At 37.9% G+C, this 19,620-nt stretch overlaps 1 protein-coding gene across 2 annotated transcripts in view; it reads right to left on the reverse strand.

The window, feature by feature from the left end:
- LOC117925309 (dicer-like protein 4) overlaps positions 1–19,620 on the reverse strand; it is an 82,679-nt gene that overhangs the window by 11,821 nt on the left and 51,238 nt on the right. For both annotated transcript variants that reach the window (XM_034844298.1, XM_034844297.1), the window contains exons 16-22: positions 19,196–19,620; positions 17,516–17,616; positions 16,522–16,727; positions 16,169–16,378; positions 14,728–15,177; positions 14,319–14,591; positions 7,230–7,556 (exon numbers count right to left, since the gene is read on the reverse strand). In XM_034844298.1, the coding sequence (XP_034700189.1) occupies positions 7,230–7,556; positions 14,319–14,591; positions 14,728–15,177; positions 16,169–16,378; positions 16,522–16,727; positions 17,516–17,616; positions 19,196–19,620 (1,992 nt within the window). The remainder of the gene's footprint in view (positions 1–7,229; positions 7,557–14,318; positions 14,592–14,727; positions 15,178–16,168; positions 16,379–16,521; positions 16,728–17,515; positions 17,617–19,195) is intronic.

Here is a 19,620-nt window from a genome sequence, read left to right on the forward strand (position 1 = left end):
TCCTATTTCGCCTGCCATTGGCCACCTTATGAAAAAATTTTGAGTTGCAATCCCCTTCTTTTACCCATTTCACCCTAGCTTTTGTCTCCAATGTATTTCTTCTCTCAAAATCAACTCCTCTAGCTCCCCTTTTCTTAAAGCTCTTTGGACTAAAAGTTCATGGGATAGTCCCCTTCTTGCTCCAAGGAATCAAAGTTAGCTAAGACAGATAATATATCTTTTTTCTTTTTACTTATCTCTCCAAAAGAAGTCTTATTCCACTCTTTCAATTTGGCTTTAACGAACTGTAATTTCCTCATGAACTTGTGTCCTTCCCACCCATTTCCTTGAAACTCTCTCCACCATCTTCCAAAATTCTCCTTAAAACTAGAATGTTGCAACCACATATTCTCAAACCTGAAAGGCGTTGGACCCCACTTGAATGGATTGGTTTCCAAAACATCGGCCAATGATCCGAAGTCCACCTTGGCAGTACTCCTTGAAGACTTTGAGGAAATACTTGTTCCCACTCATTTGAGTACAAGAAGCGATCTAATCTCTTGCATACTGGATTCTCTTGCATGTTTGACCAAGTATATGATGCGCTCCTTAAAGGTGAATCTATCAATTCGCAATCTCTTATGAAGTCATCAAAATCCTTCATGCTTGGAGTTAATCTAGAACCACCCAATTTTTCTGAACTTCTCCTTATAACATTAAAATCACCGCCCACACACCAACGCGGATGAGAGAGCCCAACAATGTCTGAAAGCTCCACCCAAAAATCCTTCCTTAGAGCTGAGTTGTTTGGGCCATAAACTGCAGATAACCACAAAGATTCGCATCCATCCAACGCGAACTTGATTGAGACCGAAAATGAGCCTAACACTACCTCCTCCTTACGCAACTTTTTAGAGTCCCATATTACCAAAATCCCACCCGAAGCCCCACTTGCCGGAAGGGCTGCCCAATCTTTATTTCTGGCTGACCAAACACTACCCACAAACCTTCTGTCACACTCCTCCTTTTTAGATTCCTGAATCATCACTACATCCGGCTTTTCTGATCTCAGAAAATCCTTAACCACCCTTCTCTTTTCTTAGAACCCAAACCCCTGGTATTCCAACTGACTATCTTCATATAAAACTCTCTGACCCTGATCCCGGACCAAATCCAGTTGGTCTCACAATCCTGTAGAGCATCTGCTCTTCCTCCTGGAATATACCTTGATATCCAGAGACTTTAAAACCTCACGTACTTTGCCATTTTCCTAGGGGATAGTCCTTCTATTTGGAACTCGCCTGGAGGAGAGCCCGCACAGGCTCCCAGATTAACTGCAGCCTGACTGGAAACTGAGAGAGGGTTGACGCTCTCGCACATCTGGTTGGGACAAGCAGGCTGGTCACCTCCATTTCTGAAATAGGGATATCAACAGGATTTTGACCTTTGAAAGCATCGTTGACTCTTTTGAAAAAAGATTTGGAATTTACTCGGTTTTCCGTAGGAGCCAAAGATTGAGAAACTGAAACGGGAAGAATGGGGGTAGAAGGACTCAGAATGGGGACGGAAGGGTTCAAGAGGGAATTAGTGAAGCCACTAGAAGAGGGAATAAGTGCTGGTGAAGACTGAAAAAGTGAAGGAGTTACCTCCAAAGACTCCACAACCATCGAACCACAATTCCCCAACAAGTTAGGCCCTTTACCTCTGGTTCTGGCGAAGAAGCATAACCATGGCTGCTGAGCCACGAGGAACAGACCCCACTCGGCCCAAAAATCCTTCCATATCTTCGTCAGATGAAGCTTTGTTCGAAATCCCTTCCTCTCTCCGGCTCCGAAGCCCTTTCCCCTAAATTTTTCTTGTGAATCCTTGGAAATCGAGGAGAAAAAAGAGAGCTTGCACTTAAATCTCTTTTCGCCTGAGATTCGGCACCTGAATCTTCTGCCCTTAAGTCCTCTTCCTATCCACCTTGTTTTTTCCGCGCAAAATGGGCTCGCTGCTGCACCGTAATCCCCGTCGGTGCTCTGAGCTTGGGGAAAGAAAGTTGCCCACAGCTTCCTTGAACCTTGCATCGCCTTCTTCTTCGCTATCCTGCTCGACTGGACCTCGAGGAGTCCGGGGTCTGATTTCCCCTTCTCGTTTGCAGAAGACGAGTCTTCTTCCTTGCGTAACGGAGCCCCAGACTCAAATGGAGTGAACCCTTCTGGGCTTAGGCCCAACCCCATTGGGCCTTTAAGCTTGCAGCCCGTTGTATCTACTTTTAGCCCAGGCCTTGCCAGCGACTGGGCCCTCCTCTCACAGGCCCGACAGCCCACATCGTTGATATCTTCGTCTTCTCCGGCCCACTTTTCTCCTGCTACTTCGATCCCGTCCATCCCATCTGTTTTCAAACACGACTGAGACGGGAGTTTGGTAGCCCTTGTCACATTTGCCGGCTGAGGTAAGCATGGCCTTACCCTTTTCTCCCTCCTTTCTTTGTCTGCTGTCTTCCCCGACACGATATCTCTCTTCCGCCGTTGATCTTCCACTCTCCCTCGTCTTCCTCCACCTGTCCCCGAGTGAGAAGCGACAGCCACCCGAGTCGACTCACGTTTTTCGCCACCTCTCCTTCTTTCTTCATCTCCGATCACTACGACGACGACTGTAAACACCCAATCCCCATCAGACACTTCTATCAGAGCTGGAAGGATTGCCCTATCCCTCATTGTGATCTTTAACCTCGCCCTTCTGAGATCGAACAGCTTCAACGTGCGCCAATCGATTTCATTTACTGTCCCCCATTGTTCCACAATCTTCTTCAGGTGTACCTCCGACCATAGGTGAAATGGCAGCCCCCTTAATTCGATCCAGCCTTCTCTAAACTTCCCGTCTATTTCCGCGTTCTCCTTCGGCGACCATCTTCGCAACTGGATGAAGTTCCTTTCCCCAACCTTTATCATCCTCAAATCATGGAGAAATATGGCTTCCTCGATTGTTTCAACAAAGAAAACACCATTTCTATCTGAAATGGGTACTACCGTTACAACGCCTTTCTTCCCTAAGCTTCTCGCCACTGATCTTCCAACCTCAGCCCAATTCTCCCTGTCAAACTTGCTTTCACACACCACAGCTCGTGCCCATCTCCCAATTGGGACTAGACCACCTCCTCTTGGTCCTTCATCACTGACTACCTTCGCAAATGATCTGTGCATCGATCCTTCGTACTTGTGAGGCCAGCTTTCCCCTCTTATATTCCTTCCCTTTTCTGTTACATTCGGATAAGGGGCCATCAACAGAGACAATAACGCATTTTTTATATTCTCCCAACCTCTGCCCTTGTCACCCTCAGGAATGATCAGAATGGAAGGCTTTTTGTTGGTAATAAACTCCGAGATCCTAATAAACCTTCCATGGTTGTTGAAGCCAACTTCCATCAGATGCACCCTGCTTTTTCCTCTGAATTTTTTGTTGAACCCCATATGACTCTTCAAAGTTAAAGCTTTCGTCAAATAATCAACCAACCACCCAACAGCTTCCCTTTCAAAACCTAATGCGAAAACAGAGCCTCTACTTCTCTCTGTTATCGAGCACCATTCGCCTCCTTGCTCGCCTTCCAACCTGATCAGGAAAGTCTTCCTCTCAACCAATACCTTCATCATCCTCTTAAGGAATTATTATATCAATTGTTTAAAATATACAACAAGGTTAAAAATTGATCATAAAAGGGGGAGAGGGGTAAAATAATTCTACATGAAAAGCTACATTTTTATTGTCAAAAGTCATATAAGAAAAGTAAATTTATTCTTACAATGACTATAAGAGAATTTTCACATTCAAAATGATGATGATTAGTGAATAAAAACTTTTACTTATACATTAGTTTTTTTTTTGGATTCTTTTTTTTTTTTGATAGGAAACAACAAATATGTATATTGATAGAAAAAAGAAGTACAAAAGAAGGACGAAGAATCCTCCCACCAAAGATAAAACTAAACAACACAATAAAAAAAACAAGAAACTACACTATGAAAACTACGAACAAGCTCTCTTAGCTAGACCATCCCATTGGAACTACACACTACCAGCCAATCTAGTTGTAACACGTTAAGGGGAATGCCCTTGAAAACCATGGAACAAAAAGCCCAAAGAGAAGCAGGGAAGTGAATGGAATCCCATAGATTCTCTGAGTTCCTAGCTTTGTCCTCAAATATCGTAACATTTCTTTCCCGCCACACAACCCAAATTAAAGCAATGCACGTGTTTTGCCACAAAACTATCCCTCTCTTGGAAATGCCAAAACCTTTATTGATGGACATCATGTCGGAAATGCTTCTCAGAGGAACCCAATCCATCTTGGCTAGTTGAAATAATCTGTGCCACAACCCCATCGTCAAAGAACAATGTAGGAAAAGATGATCTGTTGATTCTCCTTGCCTCATACACAACTTACAAATGTCAGGACTAAGAACTTTGTATGGTATTCTCAATTGTAGCAAGTCATTAGTATTTACCTTCTTGTGTGCCACTAACCAGACAAAGGACTTGATTTTAAAAGGGACTTGAGAATTCCATACAAATTTAGTAGGGAAAGTGGAGATAAATCGGGTATTTGGGACAAGGCTATAAAGAAAGACTTGACAGTAAACAATCCTGAAGAAGATAAAGACCAGGATCTCGCATCTGAAGCTGAAGTGGATAAATGCATACAATCAAGAGATCACATGAGACATTCTAGATCTTCTATCTCAAAATTGGAAAGATTACGACGGAAATTAAAGTTCCAAGAGAAAGGGCGAGCAGAACCGAGAATTGAAGATATAAGAATATTTTTATCCGTGACTTCTCCAAATAGTCTTGGATATTGGGATCTCAAAGGCTGGTCTCCCCACCACAAATCTTCCCAAAAGCGAATTCTTTCCCCATCTCCTACCACAAACCGAGTATACTTGGAAAAATCTTGAAAGACTTGTGCAATAGCCTTCCAAGGACAACGATGTGACCATCTGACTAAAGTGTTGGCATCCCAACCATTGGAATGTGTCCCATAAATGCTTAGAATGACCTGATGCCATAGAGCTGTACACTCCCTAGGATACCTCCACAACCACTTCCCTAAAAGAGCAAGATTCCTTAAAGAAATCTTCCCAAACCCCAATCCCCCTTTTACCCTCGGCTTACACATTACATCCCAACTAACAAGATAATCTCTTTTACCTTCCCTAACCCCTGACCAAAGGAAATCCCTTTGCAATCTCTCAATTTTTGCAGTCACTGAAGCGGGAATCTTAAACAGGGGATTCTTTTTTTTGGTATGGAAGAAATAACAATAAACATGAAAAGGTGAAACTTTGAAGATGACACATAAGGACATATATATCAACAACATGTACAAGTACATATGACATATATATCAACACGTACAAGTACATATACCCAATTAGAATTTAAACTAAGAATAATATCTCAATATTACAAATTTATTACTTTGATGAATTTATATATTAAAATCATATGAAAACATTCAATGCTAAAGTTTTATGAACTTATATATATTAATTTTTTTTTTTTTTGATAAGTAACTTATATATATTGAAATATATTTTGTTAAATTGAACCATTCAAAGCTCTAGTATTCAATGTTTTCATATAGTTTAACTCATTAAATTCTACTATCTTTCACAAAATTGGTCATACATTACTTCATACTTCATGCTTCCAATATATATAGATGCATATGTTTTCTATTATTTGTCACTATATAAAAAAACTTACGATGCACGATTCATGTGTGTATGAGCTATAGGCAGCTTTTTAAAATATTGTTGACAATAGCCATTTCAAGCCATATTGGCAAAAAACTAAGTAGAAGTTGTAAGATGAAGCAGGAACTTCAAAGTAGGAACTTCTTAGCAAACAAGTGACTTGTGTTTTATGGGAAGCTAGATGTTTATCATGTAGTTTCGTATCAAATATTAAAGTCATAGTTTCATCCTACGACTTCTACTTAATTTTTATTTATTTATTTATAAATTATTGGCTTATGTGGACCTACATGGGAACAACAGGGCATTGTGAATAATATTTTAGAAAGGTGCCTATAACTTATATTTTTTCTACCAAAATGGTCAATTGTGACCTTCAACTAGGCTAATATAGTTGTGTTTATTAATGGTAACTTGACAAGTATGGACTCTCTCCCTCTCTCATCTTTGTGTGTGTATGTGTGGCTGCGTGTGTCTCCTCCTTCCTCCATGTGTTGTGTATATTTCTGTGTTGGTTCAGTACTAACACAATTGTTTTCCTAATGGTAACTTGATAGGTACTGGCTCTCTCTCTCTCTCTCTCTCTCTCTTTTGGCATGAGTGTGTGTTTCTATGTTTGTTAGTGAATAATTTAGTTTTTCTTAATGATAACTTGATAAGTACCCACTATCTCTCTTCCCTTCCACGTGTTATACGATCATTCTCTGTTAGTTGGTGGCTAATCTAGTTGTTTTTCTTAATGGTAATTGATAGGTATTGGCTTTCTTCCTCTCTCTTTTCTGTGTCTGTGAGTGTATGTGTGTTTGTGGCTCATTAGGTTATTTTTCTTAATGATGACATGAAAGGTATTAGTGGCACAAGTCATGGTTAGTGAATACTGAATGGGGTAAAATGGAAGATATCACATTGAAATTCAAATAGTTTTGAATAACAAGATCTTGAACATTTCTCTTTTCATTGTCTTAGAATTTGCTGATCAGCCTGATACTTAGTACCACATATGTTTTTCCAACTTTCTTACTAACTCTTCATTTCTATCACCAAATACATTTTTGGGTACAAAAATGGAAAGGAACTCTTCACTTGAAGAAATGAAAATATGAAATAAAGACTTGTCCTCATTTCTGCTATTAAATGGGCCCTAAAAGTTTCATCAGTTTTAACAAGAGATGTTAGTCCTCAAGAGTTGATTAGTGTTTATATGCTTGCAATTACTATCTCAGTCTGCATTTTCCTTTTTCTGCTTTTTCCCCTAGATTCTGAAGATTGCCCTCTATACAGTTGCAAAACAGGAAGGAAATATCAGCTCATCCTCCAACATGACAGTTTGTTGAGCAGGAAAGCTAACATTTGACATAAATTTACCAGAACAGGAAATGTGACTACTACCATACCAGATAAGTAAACCATTTTTGCAACTTCCAAGTAAACAATGTGACAACAAACATGCTGGTTTTGCAGGGCGATAGCAATGGGAAACCAGAGAACATAATATAAGTGTATGAAATTTACCTTTAATTTTTTGAATAATTGATGTGAAGCTATTCTTCTAGCATCTTTTCTATTGGCATTTGTTGCAGAAGCAGTTGTACAAATATCATCTCCACTCACTTTTGCTTCAACTAAAAAGGTTCCACCCTGCTTTGAGGTTGGAAACTGCAGATCCCAGTTATGATGTTGACAAAGTTCCTGTAGCTCCCGAATAGGATTGAGTTGCAAATCGGAAAAGGTCATGATACGATCCAAAATGGAGAGCATTATGTTCCAAGCATGGTTCAAATCAAAACCCTTGTCCAAAAGAATGGCGCCCATACAAGATTCCACCAAATCACCAAGAGCCTGAATTAACAGAGAAATGATTTCAAAACTTTCTGAATTTGATAATGTTGGAATATGTTAACTTACATGGATATCTTTCAGAATTTAAATATGACTGGGGAAGACCTGTACCATTATTTAGTTTTTTCACATACACCTTGAACTTTTAGGATTACTAACTAGAATAAAGTTGGCTATGGTTTCTCATTGTCATCAATAACAATCAACCAAGAGCACAGAAAGCCATCATATCAGCATTCCAGAAAACCAGAGATCAATAAATCAAATGCTAATATGGAACAACAAGTTGAGAGTGTTGTAGATATCAGCAGCAAAACATACTCAGAGAATTGAGAAAGAAAAAGAAAAAAAGCACAGATAATAAGCATGTGATGTATGCTGACAAGCATACATGAAGTATGCATCAAAAGCAGTAGCTTTCATACATCAATGCAGTCTCTCAAGTTCTAGACTATGCTTGGTTACAACCTTTCACTCTAAGAGAAGTTTGCTGCCATATGTTCATTCCTACAGAGTTCCCAGGGGACTCAAACCTATTAACCTACTACAATAAACAAGAACTAGTTTTATTTATCTTTTATTATTATTATTTTTTTACTAAAGAAAAAACAAATAAATTTGTTAAAAGAAATTTATTTATAAGAATAAATGCAGTTTAATGTCTGATGGCATCTACTAAAATTACATCGAACTGAACACTCATTTAAACTACAATGAATCTACGATAAACTATTCCAATGACTGAAATGCTGAAATAAAATTAACATTAGTTTAAGATAACTAAGCCTATGCTAAATATTAAAATACCACTCCTTTTCTATGTCAAATGCAGAAAATTAACTTGCAATAAAAGAGTTAGATCTTAAAAGATAAAAGGAGGTTAGAGACAAATGGCTGAGGGTGAGATCAATGGACATAAGGCTACCTCCAGCTTGAGATGGATCAGCTTAAACCACAAAATTGCCGCCTTTAGGAATTCAGTGAATTTAGAGACCAAGAAAGAAGCAGCAACAGAGAATCAAAAGGTGTAGCTGGAAACCAAGAAGTAACTAGGGCTTGACCTTCCAACTTGCAGAAACCAGAAAATTACAATAGCAATTGAAAGAGATTGATATAGGCCAGCAGAGAATCTAGAGAACAGGTTTAAAGACACCAACAGCTGCAAGTGACAATGGAGCAATAAAGGTGTTCCAATTACACATCTTGCTGCATGTCTAAAATGTGGTTAAAAATGACAGCTATCGGGTTGAAAATGTTAAATAAAGTTGGGTTTTTGATATCTCCATTCTGATAGTTGACACGCTGACATCTTAATACATAAAATGTAATTTTGAGATCTCATAGATATAGAGATCTCATAGTCTATATCTATTGGGATTCATAAATTCCTGATGTATGACCCAAAATATTGAGAATAATATTGATATATTCTTCCATAGTTAACACAACATTGTGATCACCTTATTTTCTTCCCTTCCACACAGCACCCCCCCCACCCCCCCCACTAATTTCTTAATTCAACTTTCTCTCATCAGAAACAGAAATTAAATAAAAAACAAAGTGAACAAGAAATCCTTCCCAATACAAAATCTAGTCAAAAACCAGAAAAGGTAATAATAAACCACTCGAATGTGGAAACAAAACAAGATATACTAATCATGGATGTTTCATAAGTGTTGAAATTTGGCATTCAAAGTTAGGGTTTTAATTTAGGAAAGTATTTTAGGAATAAAAAAGGAGAGATCATTTAGGATGATTCAGTTTCCTAATTTTAGGAGAGAATCAAGCTAGATTGATATTTTCTTATTCAGTCATTTGTGTATATATATGTGTATGGTGTGTACTTAAAAAATTAATAAAAGGAATTCAGAAATTCTTCATGGTATCAGAGCCAGTTTTTTGAAACCCTAATCCCTTCTGCCCACCTCTTATTCAGGCCATCATTCATTCCGGCCAAATCTCTCTGGCCATCTCTCAATCCGACTATCTCTCTCTCTGGCCATCTCTCATTCCGGTTATCAGTCCCTGTTCTCAAAGCTAAGGGAGAAAACGCTTTCCGGTCGATTGAATCGTCGTCAGAAAACATTCACCGCCGGCGACTTTTCAGGCGAACTTTTCCGGCGACCGTTTTTTTCCACACCGCAAGGAGTACCTGGAGGAGATCTCCAATTTTTCCCAAAGCACCGGAGCCAGAAAACCATCCACGTGCCGGCCACGCGCGTTTTTACGGTAGGCGACTGCATCTCACGCGCCGGCGCGTGAGGGCGCGTGAGCCACTTTCCGGCGACGCGCTTCCTCCTCCAGCCTCGCCTGATGCCGACCAACCACCCTTCTTACCTGTTTCTGCCATCCGAGCCCTGCACGTGCCTCTTTTGGGGTTCTTTTGCCTCCGCGGGCCCTCCGATCAGTTTTTCCGGCGTCCTCCGGCTATTTTTTCTCAACTCCAATCCCTGCACGTGCCTTGGGAAGTGTTCTTTAACATTTCCGGTCCATGACAAAATACGGAATGGCATCATCACAAGTATCCAGCGTCACGGCACCAGAATCAGGGGACAGATCTGAAATTCCAAACCTTGGTGGTAGTGATTCCTCTCCTATTCTCATCACAGGACACAAATTAAATGGCCATAACTATTTACAGTGGTCACAATCTGTGTTGCTGTTCATTTGTGGTAAAGGAAAGGATGAGTACCTCACTGGAGAAGCAGCCATGCCAGAAACTACAGAATCGGGTTTTAGGAAGTGGAAGATTGAAAACAGCATGATCATGTCATGGCTTATCAATTCCATGAACAATGACATAGGTGAAAATTTCTTGTTGTTTGGGACTGCAAAGGACATATGGAATGCAGCCAAAGAAACTTACTCAAGTTCTGAAAATACTTCAGAACTTTTTCAGGTTGAATCAGCCCTACATGACTTCCGCCAAGGAGAGCAGACAGTTACTCAGTATTACAACACACTCACAAGGTATTGGCAGCACCTTGACTTATTCGAGACTCACTCATGGAAATGTTCTGATGATGCAGCAACATACAGGCAAATTGTGGAACAAAAGAGACTGTTCAAGTTTTTCCTAGGACTAAATAGGGAATTGGATGATGTTAGAGGCCGAATCATGGGCATTAAACCCCTGCCAAGTCTCAGAGAGGCTTTTTCAGAGGTTAGGCGTGAAGAAAGTAGAAAGAAAGTGATGATGGGATCCAAAGAGCAACCTGCCCCAACATTGGATGCCTCTGCCCTTGCTACTCGGTCATTTAATAGTAGTGGTGGAGATCGTCAGAAACGGGATAGGCCTTGGTGTGATTATTGTAAGAAACTAGGCCATTATAAGGAGACTTGCTGGAAGCTTCATGGCAAACCGACTGATTGGAAACCAAAGCCACGGTTTGACAGAGATGGCAGAGCACACGTGGCTGCCAACTCTGAGAGCACATCTGTTCCCGAGCCGAGTCCATTCAACAAAGAGCAGATGGAGATGCTACAGAAACTATTAAGCCAAGTTGGCAGTGGCAGTACTACCGGTATAGCCTTCACTGCTAATCGAGGAGGAATGAAGTCGTGGATAGTAGACACAGGTGCTTCTGATCACATGACAGGAGATGCTGTCATTCTTCAAAATTACAAGCCAAGTAATGGTCATTCATCCGTCCATATTGCTGATGGTTCAAAGTCAAAAATTGTCGGGACAGGTTCTATAAAATTTACTAAAGACTTAGATCTTGACTCTGTCCTCCATGTTCCAAACTTGGATTGTAATCTTTTGTCCATTAGCAAATTGGCCCGTGATCTCCAATGTGTTACTAAATTTTATCCAAACTCGTGTGTTTTTCAGGACTTGAAATCAAGGAAGATGATTGGCAGTGCTGAACTGTGTTCCGGGCTCTACCTCCTCTCATGTGGCCAATTCTCAAACCAAGTCTCTCAAGGAAGTTGCGTACAGTCTCAGAGTATGTTAGAGTCTTTCAATTCTGTGTCAAATTCTAAGGTCAATAAAGATAGTGAGATTATAATGTTACACTATCGCCTTGGTCATCCTAGCTTTGTTTACCTTGCAAAATTGTTTCCCAAATTATTTATCAATAAAAATCCAGCATCTTATCACTATGAAATTTGTCAGTTTGCAAAGCATACTCAAACAGTATATCCTCAAATCCCATACAAACCTTCGACTGTTTTCTCTTTAGTACATAGTGATGTGTGGGGTCCCTCACGGATAAAAAATATTATGGTTCAAAGTTGCCATATCAATCATTGACTCGGAAAGTATTGAAATTTGGGGGAGTGTTGAAATTTGGCATTCAAAGTTAGGGTTTTAATTTAGGAAAGTATTCTCCAGCTTGAGGGGGAGTGTTGAAATTTGGCATTCAAAATTAGGGTTTTAATTTAGGAAAGTATTTTAGGAATAAAAAAGGAGAGATCATTTAGGATGATTCAGTTTCCTAATTTTTGGAGAGAATCAAGCTAGATTGATATTTTCTTATTCAGTCATTTGTGTATATATATGTGTATGGTGTGTACCTAAAAAATCAATAAAAGGAATTCAGAAATTCTTCAATAAGTATTGGCCCAAAAAAGCTCCATAGAACTCGGGGGATGAGAAACATGGTTCAAAGTTGCTATATCAATCATTGACTCGGAAGGTATAAAGGCACCTTGTTCTTGGTAATTAGGATTGGTAAGGGACGATAAGAAAAATATGGTAATTTAATAGCTCAAAAAATATTAAAAATATAATTAATGAATATGATATAACTATTATATTTTTATTAGTTATTTATTAAAATGTATTAAATGATATTCTTTTATGTGAACTTTATCATTTTTTATTATTTTTCTAAATTTATATGTAAAATAAATTCAATTATATATCAATTAATTTATTAAGAGTTTATATTTATAACCATATAAATATTCATGTTCATACTTTATGCCCATAGCCATATTAATATCCCCATTTATCTTCCATATATATTTATGAAATCCCATCCTCAACCCATACATGTAATCCATGATGCTATATAATATGATACCATATATATTATTGATATGTGATAAAATACCCAATACCCAATCTTCTTCTCTGGCTACGAGTGAATCTTGTTCTCAAGCTTTCAAGATTGTCACCATGAAGTACAACCAGAGATGTCTATGCAAGAAAAGCCAAGGCACCACAAAAATGTTGTCACTAGTAAAAAATCCAGATCACCATCCAAGATGGTGTCGATAGCAAAAAGGATTAGAAGATGATGATTGGAGGAAGAGAGACCATCGACATCAAATCATCGCTTCTCAAGTTTCAATCACCACAATAGCAATAGCAAGCAATGAAGCAGGGAGATTTTGTGGATGATGAAGAAAAAGAGGGACTTGTGACCTAACTCGGGGTATTAGGGTTGAATTTGAAACTCGGTCGAGTCGAAAAAGTTTTTTCAAAAAAACCGTCCAAGTCAAACGATTCAAGGCGAGTTAGCACCAAGTCAAAATTTAATGTTGTAAATTGTAACTTGGGTTTCAGAATTGTCTCGGACCTAGCCAAGGCATATACAACTTGGTCGAGTTGCACTGGACTCGGCCAATACTTCTAATCCTGGTAAGAAACCCCTTACAAACATATTGGTCCCTTATTATTTACTTAGCTAACTAGTCTACAAACTGGGAGTACTAAACATGGAGCTGAAGGAAAAAACATCCTAAGTCACCAGTGATATCTATAGTTGGGCAAACCCACAAACATCTCCCACTTCGTTGACACCCACAAAATAACGTGTGCCCCCTCCACATAAGAGCAATAGAGGTGTCCTGATCACACATCTTACAACTACAAACCTCAAAGGGATTTTCACATATGCTTCAGTCACAAAAGGCCAAAGATAAGAATTTCTTAACTCAACTTTCATATTAGATTTTTAGATCTTTAGGTGTACCAACAGTTTTCCCACCTTCTACTGAAAAGTTGCCTTCCATCCAACACTAGTGTACTTCATTTCTTCTTGTTCTTCATCCATATTTTTTTTCTCCATAATTTTATCTGTTTACTTCTAGCATGGGCATCCCTCAATGTGCATTTGCTGTTAAGTTTTTAGCAGGATTTTGCCTTTGGACTTTCTTTTTCCTGTCTGGTTCCATCTGCTCAGGTGCCTCTTAAACCCTCTTCTAATATTTAGCAAAAACCTATGTAAAAGAAATTAAACAAATGATAACCTAAATGCAATTTGCAAATAACACCAAGAAGAAAGCTTGAGCTGCCTCAACAGAGTATGACATTGTTACATTCAAGGGCCTGGTTCAGCGGCAGTTGAAAAGATTTAGACTAGAGCTGCCTTGAACGCTGAGATTGCATGTTCTTTTTTTTCCCTCCTTTTTGGAAGAGGAAGAATCAAAGAACATGGTGAGCTCTCTGGTAATTCCCCTCATGATTAATGGATGTCTGGCACAATCATTTTAGCCATCATACCAGTCCTGAACTGCGAAAGTCGCTTTGTGTCACTCAACACAGATATTCATAGTTCCATGCCTAAATTTTAATTCACATGGACCCAAATAACTAACAGAATTTTATTAAATATTGCTCTATGTTTACCACAAAATGCAAAATTTTCAACATTGAAATCAGCACCAATAGTTTCATTTTGGGATCTCAACAAATTTCATCAGCACCAACTTTGCAAACTTGCAAGCTACTATAAAAGTGTACCAGTTAGATTAAGCCCAAAATTGTGTTTGAATAAAAAATAAAAAGATAAAAGTTCACAATGATACCTTTGGACACTTTGGCCCTTCATGCAGATCCTTATCTAAGGTAGGAGTTCTAATAAAGTCCACATACTTCTTTATTGCCTCAGAGAGGCTACTGGCATCGCATATAAGAAATTCATGTAAGGATCGACTCACTGCAACATTTGCAAATGACTTATTGTTCACAGACAATGATCTCAAATCTGTCATCTGGCCAGGCTTCAGCTTTGGATAAACAGAATAAAGGTATGACGTGATTAAATAATCCAAGACAGCATCTCCAAGAAACTCCAGCCTCTGTTCAAAAGGTCAAATTATTATAAAATGTGGTATCCTGACATAAAATGCTGCAAGGACTCTGGGTTGAACTATTAATCAGGATGAATCATGCTCATCTAGCATCCAAAGTGGTACAGAACAACCAAGCACATACCTGATAGCAGCCCCCTCCATGCTTGTTATAAGAAGGATGTACAATTGCCTGTAGAAGTAGACCTTTATGGAGAAACTCATGACCTAACAATTTTTCAAGGGCAGGAACATCAGTAGAAGAGGCAAGCTGCATGTAGCTTGTGCTTGAAATGCAAGCATTAATAACTTGAAAGGCTTCAAAGTCCACTTGTATGCCAATCCATTTAAGGAAAACAGTTGCAGCTTTAAAGCCACTGTCAACAATGAATGCACCAACCAGAGCCTCAACCACATCTGCAATGGTTTTCTTGTGTAGCCAATGATGACATTTACTGCATCTGACTTCAGTTGTAGGAGTTTTACCACACCGAGAATGAATGGCCATTTCAGTTTCCTTCTCACATATTCTGGGACAGCGATGCCCAAGTGCAAAGAATTGGCCAGGATCAAATGACTGATCACGGATATAAACCTAAAATGCAAGGACAAATACAATGCAGTTAATATTTATCTTTTTTCACTTATTTATCCATTTTTTACTTGTCAAACATTCATTTACCACTTCGGTAACTGCTGTTTCTGTCAGCATGAAGGTATCCATAGATCACATTTCAGTTCCTTGGAGAAGGCCTTTCATACACTTCGGCATTTTATTTTCCCCAGATATTTTAACTAGGGGATGGGAACTTTATCATCAGATATAAATTTACCATGTTTTGGATATTCATAATTAGGAAATTGACTTTTCTTGAATATGAGATCCTCCCAAAATTTGGTGCAATCTCTTACCCATCTTAGCCCTGCTATTTCCATTCTCATTCTTAGGGAATGGGGGAAAAAAAAGGAGAGAGGATACCCCATTTTAATTCCCTTATGTATAAACAAATCTAATTTTTGTAAATATAATTTGAAGGATTCTTTTGCAAATCTGCATTACTTCCCATGCAAGTCCTAAAGTTATTAAATACTAGAATGAGAATAAAATTTGACAGGAATATCAAGTCCTGAACCTAACCAAACACTGGAATCAGAATCTTATATCCATTTCATTCCAACGATCTATTTCCTGAAATGGGATTCTTATTCTTGACCTCAGATTTCTGCAAATCAAGCACATCCTTTTTGTCCATGTTTGATACCAACACTCACCTTAGCACTTCATCGTTAGTATGATGGGCTAATCTTACTTCTAGAGATTCATCACCAACCTGGTACATAAATGTCTAAGGATTCATTGAGAATCTTGCTCTGTGGACAAAAGTTCCAAAAATTCCATGATATAAATCACAATGAAAGCAAAAGAATTTATTTTTGATCAATTTATTTGCCTATCAACGAAAAAGGAATATGTTCAATCAAGTGAAATACAACATTATGAGGCTAAGCTATAAAATAAAATAAAAAGTAAAAAATAAAAAACAAGGACAATGAATAAATTATTTTCCTAAAACAAAACCATATACCTGTAAATTCCTTCTAACTGCTAGCTTGAATAAATTGGAATTGTTTACAACATTAGAACGTCTCCGAGTTAGTTCTCCTTCATCAAGGGCATCATACAAAAGAAAAAGGCGCCTGCCAACTGCAAATTTGAGGAAAGCATCACCAAGTACTTCCAGCCTTTCAAGAGAAAAGCGCTCCAAGCACTTCTCTGTTGTGAGTGCTTCTAGAACCTAGTATAGAAGACCTCTGCTGTTGTTAGCAAATTGGTTTAGTGTATACACAGATTCCCACTAGAATTTGAATAATGCCAAAACCAACTGAATATAAACACATTGCTTATCAAATAAATATTATATCTGAAAAACAGTCTTACGCGATGAGCAGTAATTTCAGCTCCCTCTGGGAATGAAGCAGATAACATGTTTTTCAGTTCAATAGCCACAAGCAAGTTTTCCAAACGGTGCATAATTGATGGTAGCAAAGAGACTGAACTCCCAATATCTTTTGAAAAGCCAATAATCTTTAAATGACAAAGCTCCGGAGGTATATCCATAAAGTGCTCCTCCAATTCATGTGACTCTGTAGATTGACATTAAAGCTCATATACCAACAGCTAAAAGTGAATTTAAAGAAATAAAATAACAGCAGTGGAAGATTATTATTACATTGACACTGAGATCATAAGTCCAGAATCAAGAGAGGGGCAAGTACTTGACACAAGTGATAAAATGGGGAGAAAAAAGGAAAAATTAAAAACAAAATAAAATGCAAACCTCTCTACTCACATCTTTACTAAAGAAGAGTGGAGGGCAGCTAAGGTTCAGCTCACAATTTAAAGAGCTCAAGTCAGTTTTAAATCATCTATTGAGTTTGCCAATGAGCTCAACCTAGCTATACCACAAGTCAATCTCAAGCCTATGACAAGTGAGTCAGCTCATTTTCTATCCCCAACCAAATGCAGGGGATTTATTCATTGTCCCAGTTGGGTGATAAGTTGATTTGTAGGACTAAGGAAGTATTTATTCTATATGAACGTCAAGCTCTTCCCTGATACCAGTGACAATATTAAACGAGTATTTGCCTAACTAGGGAAAATAACATCTCAGAACACAGTAACACAAAACAACCTCTACAATATTCTATAATACAGATGATAGATAAAAAGCCAATACATCCAACAAACCAAATAAACACAGTGATTGAAATTTTATTACTCTAAAATAAGATTTTTTATTTAAAAAAAAAAAAAGAAAAAAAAAAAAGAAAGAGAGAGAATGACTATAGCAGATGAAACAATAGAAAATATTTGCAAACTCTTCTCGTACTAACAATAACAACCTGAAAGCAAAGACATAATAGACAAATACCTGAACTCCCATGCTTTCGGTTGTGTAACAAGTTGCGCAAAGAAAAGAGGCGTTTTGCTGACAGAAGAGGTTGTTTAGGAAATTCAAGATGGATACCAAACCTGATGTCAAAATTGACCTTAATTATAGAGCATCAAATCAAAATATATTGCAAAATATTCTGTTAGATAAGAATGCAGAAGCATAAACTGAGACATGCTTAATCAAAGCCTGTGATCCAAAAATGAGCAGATGGGTAGTCTGCTTGGTATATAAAATAGGTCATATTAGCATTTCCACCAGATAATGTTCTTCCCTACAACCAAACTTATAATTATTGGGTTTGATGGACTTATTGCTTGCAAGCGCCACCTAAACCTGCATGGATCAACTATCCCAACCATACACATGATTTGGGTCTTTTTCTCTTTCTTAATTTGTTAAAAGATTGGATTTTTTCAAAAGATTTTCTAAAACTTTACAAAGATCCTAATGTATTAGATGCTCACTTTCCCTTTCTTAAAATCAAGATCTTTACTCTCTTACATGGAAACAATCAGACATATGGATCACAAATAAATAAAAAAATGGGATAAGGTCACTTCTAGATTTTTGTACGATCATCCACATAAATGAGAAAATTGGAATAGAACCTGTAAAATAGCCTTCTACAACCACCTAAACGCAGTGTTGGCATCTCCTCCATTGGAGTGTTACTCTTAACTACTCAACATGATCCGATGGCACATCACATCATTCTACTAGGTGAGTTTCACAACCACTTTCCTTAAAAAGGCTATACTCCACAAGGAGATCTTTCCTAAATGCAAACCTCCTCTTCTTGGGCCTATACACCCAGTTCCAACCAATAAGGTGAATTGTTTTTTCTCGTCTGCAGTTTCTCAAACCCTCAACACGACTTTGACTGCAATCTTATACATAGAAAAGAAGTAAAAAATTGTGTTAAGATAACTCTACCACTTAAGAACGCATAATTTTTCTCCTAGTCATCTAAACATAGTAAGATCATCCCTCCGGCAATCAACTGAACATGTCAGCAACAACTTTTGGCACTCTTATTGTTAAAACTATATATATATATATGGTACATTTAAAAATGTTTACCAATCTTATAAATATGTCATGTGTCACAAAAGGCGTGATTAGCGGGTGCATAAAACACATGTATCAATTTTTCCTTTTATTATTATGGATTTTGCTTAAAAGTTTAATTGAACTTGTTCTCATGCTAGTCCAAATGGTTAAAGTGATTCTCTTCAATCTTTATTGGTTTTAAAATAATTTGGTTTCGTTCAAAGAATTGGACTGTACAAATGGCAGGAAAAAAGTTGAATTATGGTCAGACCACTGTTTTGGTTAAAGTTATTATAATATTGATAGGAACCTCCCCTACAACCAAGCTCAAGAACAGAACCAAAAGCTGCATGAAGACTAAATGCAGCCAGGTTTAATAGATGTTACAATTATAGTATAGTACCCAAGTGTATTCACTCTCCTTTTGCAACGGAATCTAGTTTCCCCTTTCCTACATTTATATATCTCTACATTTTATTGAAAATTTTCCCATTGAGGATCAAAATGTGGGGAACATAAACCTTTTCAAAAAGGAAATTAAAATAAAATAATATAAATATAATAAAAGTATTAGAATCAATGATATTTAGAAGTCCAGGTACTTACGTTTTCCACGTATATTCTAAATGACTTGAATCTTTGTATGGGCTGTATCCATTCGTTCCAGCAGAAATGCGAGAAACAAAGAAAAATGCCTTCTTGTATGGAGCATATACTAAACTATTAATGACATCACTTTCTCTATAGACACCATCAGCGAGTCGCAAATGGTCATTCAAAGGAGGAAGTTTGTCAACTCTATCTGCTGGGTTCCTGAAAATTGGTGACGACAAACATCTTCTAATAATCTGCCAATCTACAGTTATCATGTTTTCACATTCATTCAGAATGACAGGCAGCAATAGGTAGAAGGTTGATGAGCTTGATTTACAAAAATCACTCTTTCCCAAGTGAACAATCTCAGTTTCAAAGATTGACCGATTAAGGATGACTTGAAGATACATTTCTTGGAAATTATGTGCCTGCAGAAT

Source organism: Vitis riparia, chromosome 11, assembly GCF_004353265.1.
Source record: "Vitis riparia cultivar Riparia Gloire de Montpellier isolate 1030 chromosome 11, EGFV_Vit.rip_1.0, whole genome shotgun sequence".
In the NCBI taxonomy this organism is placed as follows: domain Eukaryota; kingdom Viridiplantae; phylum Streptophyta; class Magnoliopsida; order Vitales; family Vitaceae; genus Vitis; species Vitis riparia.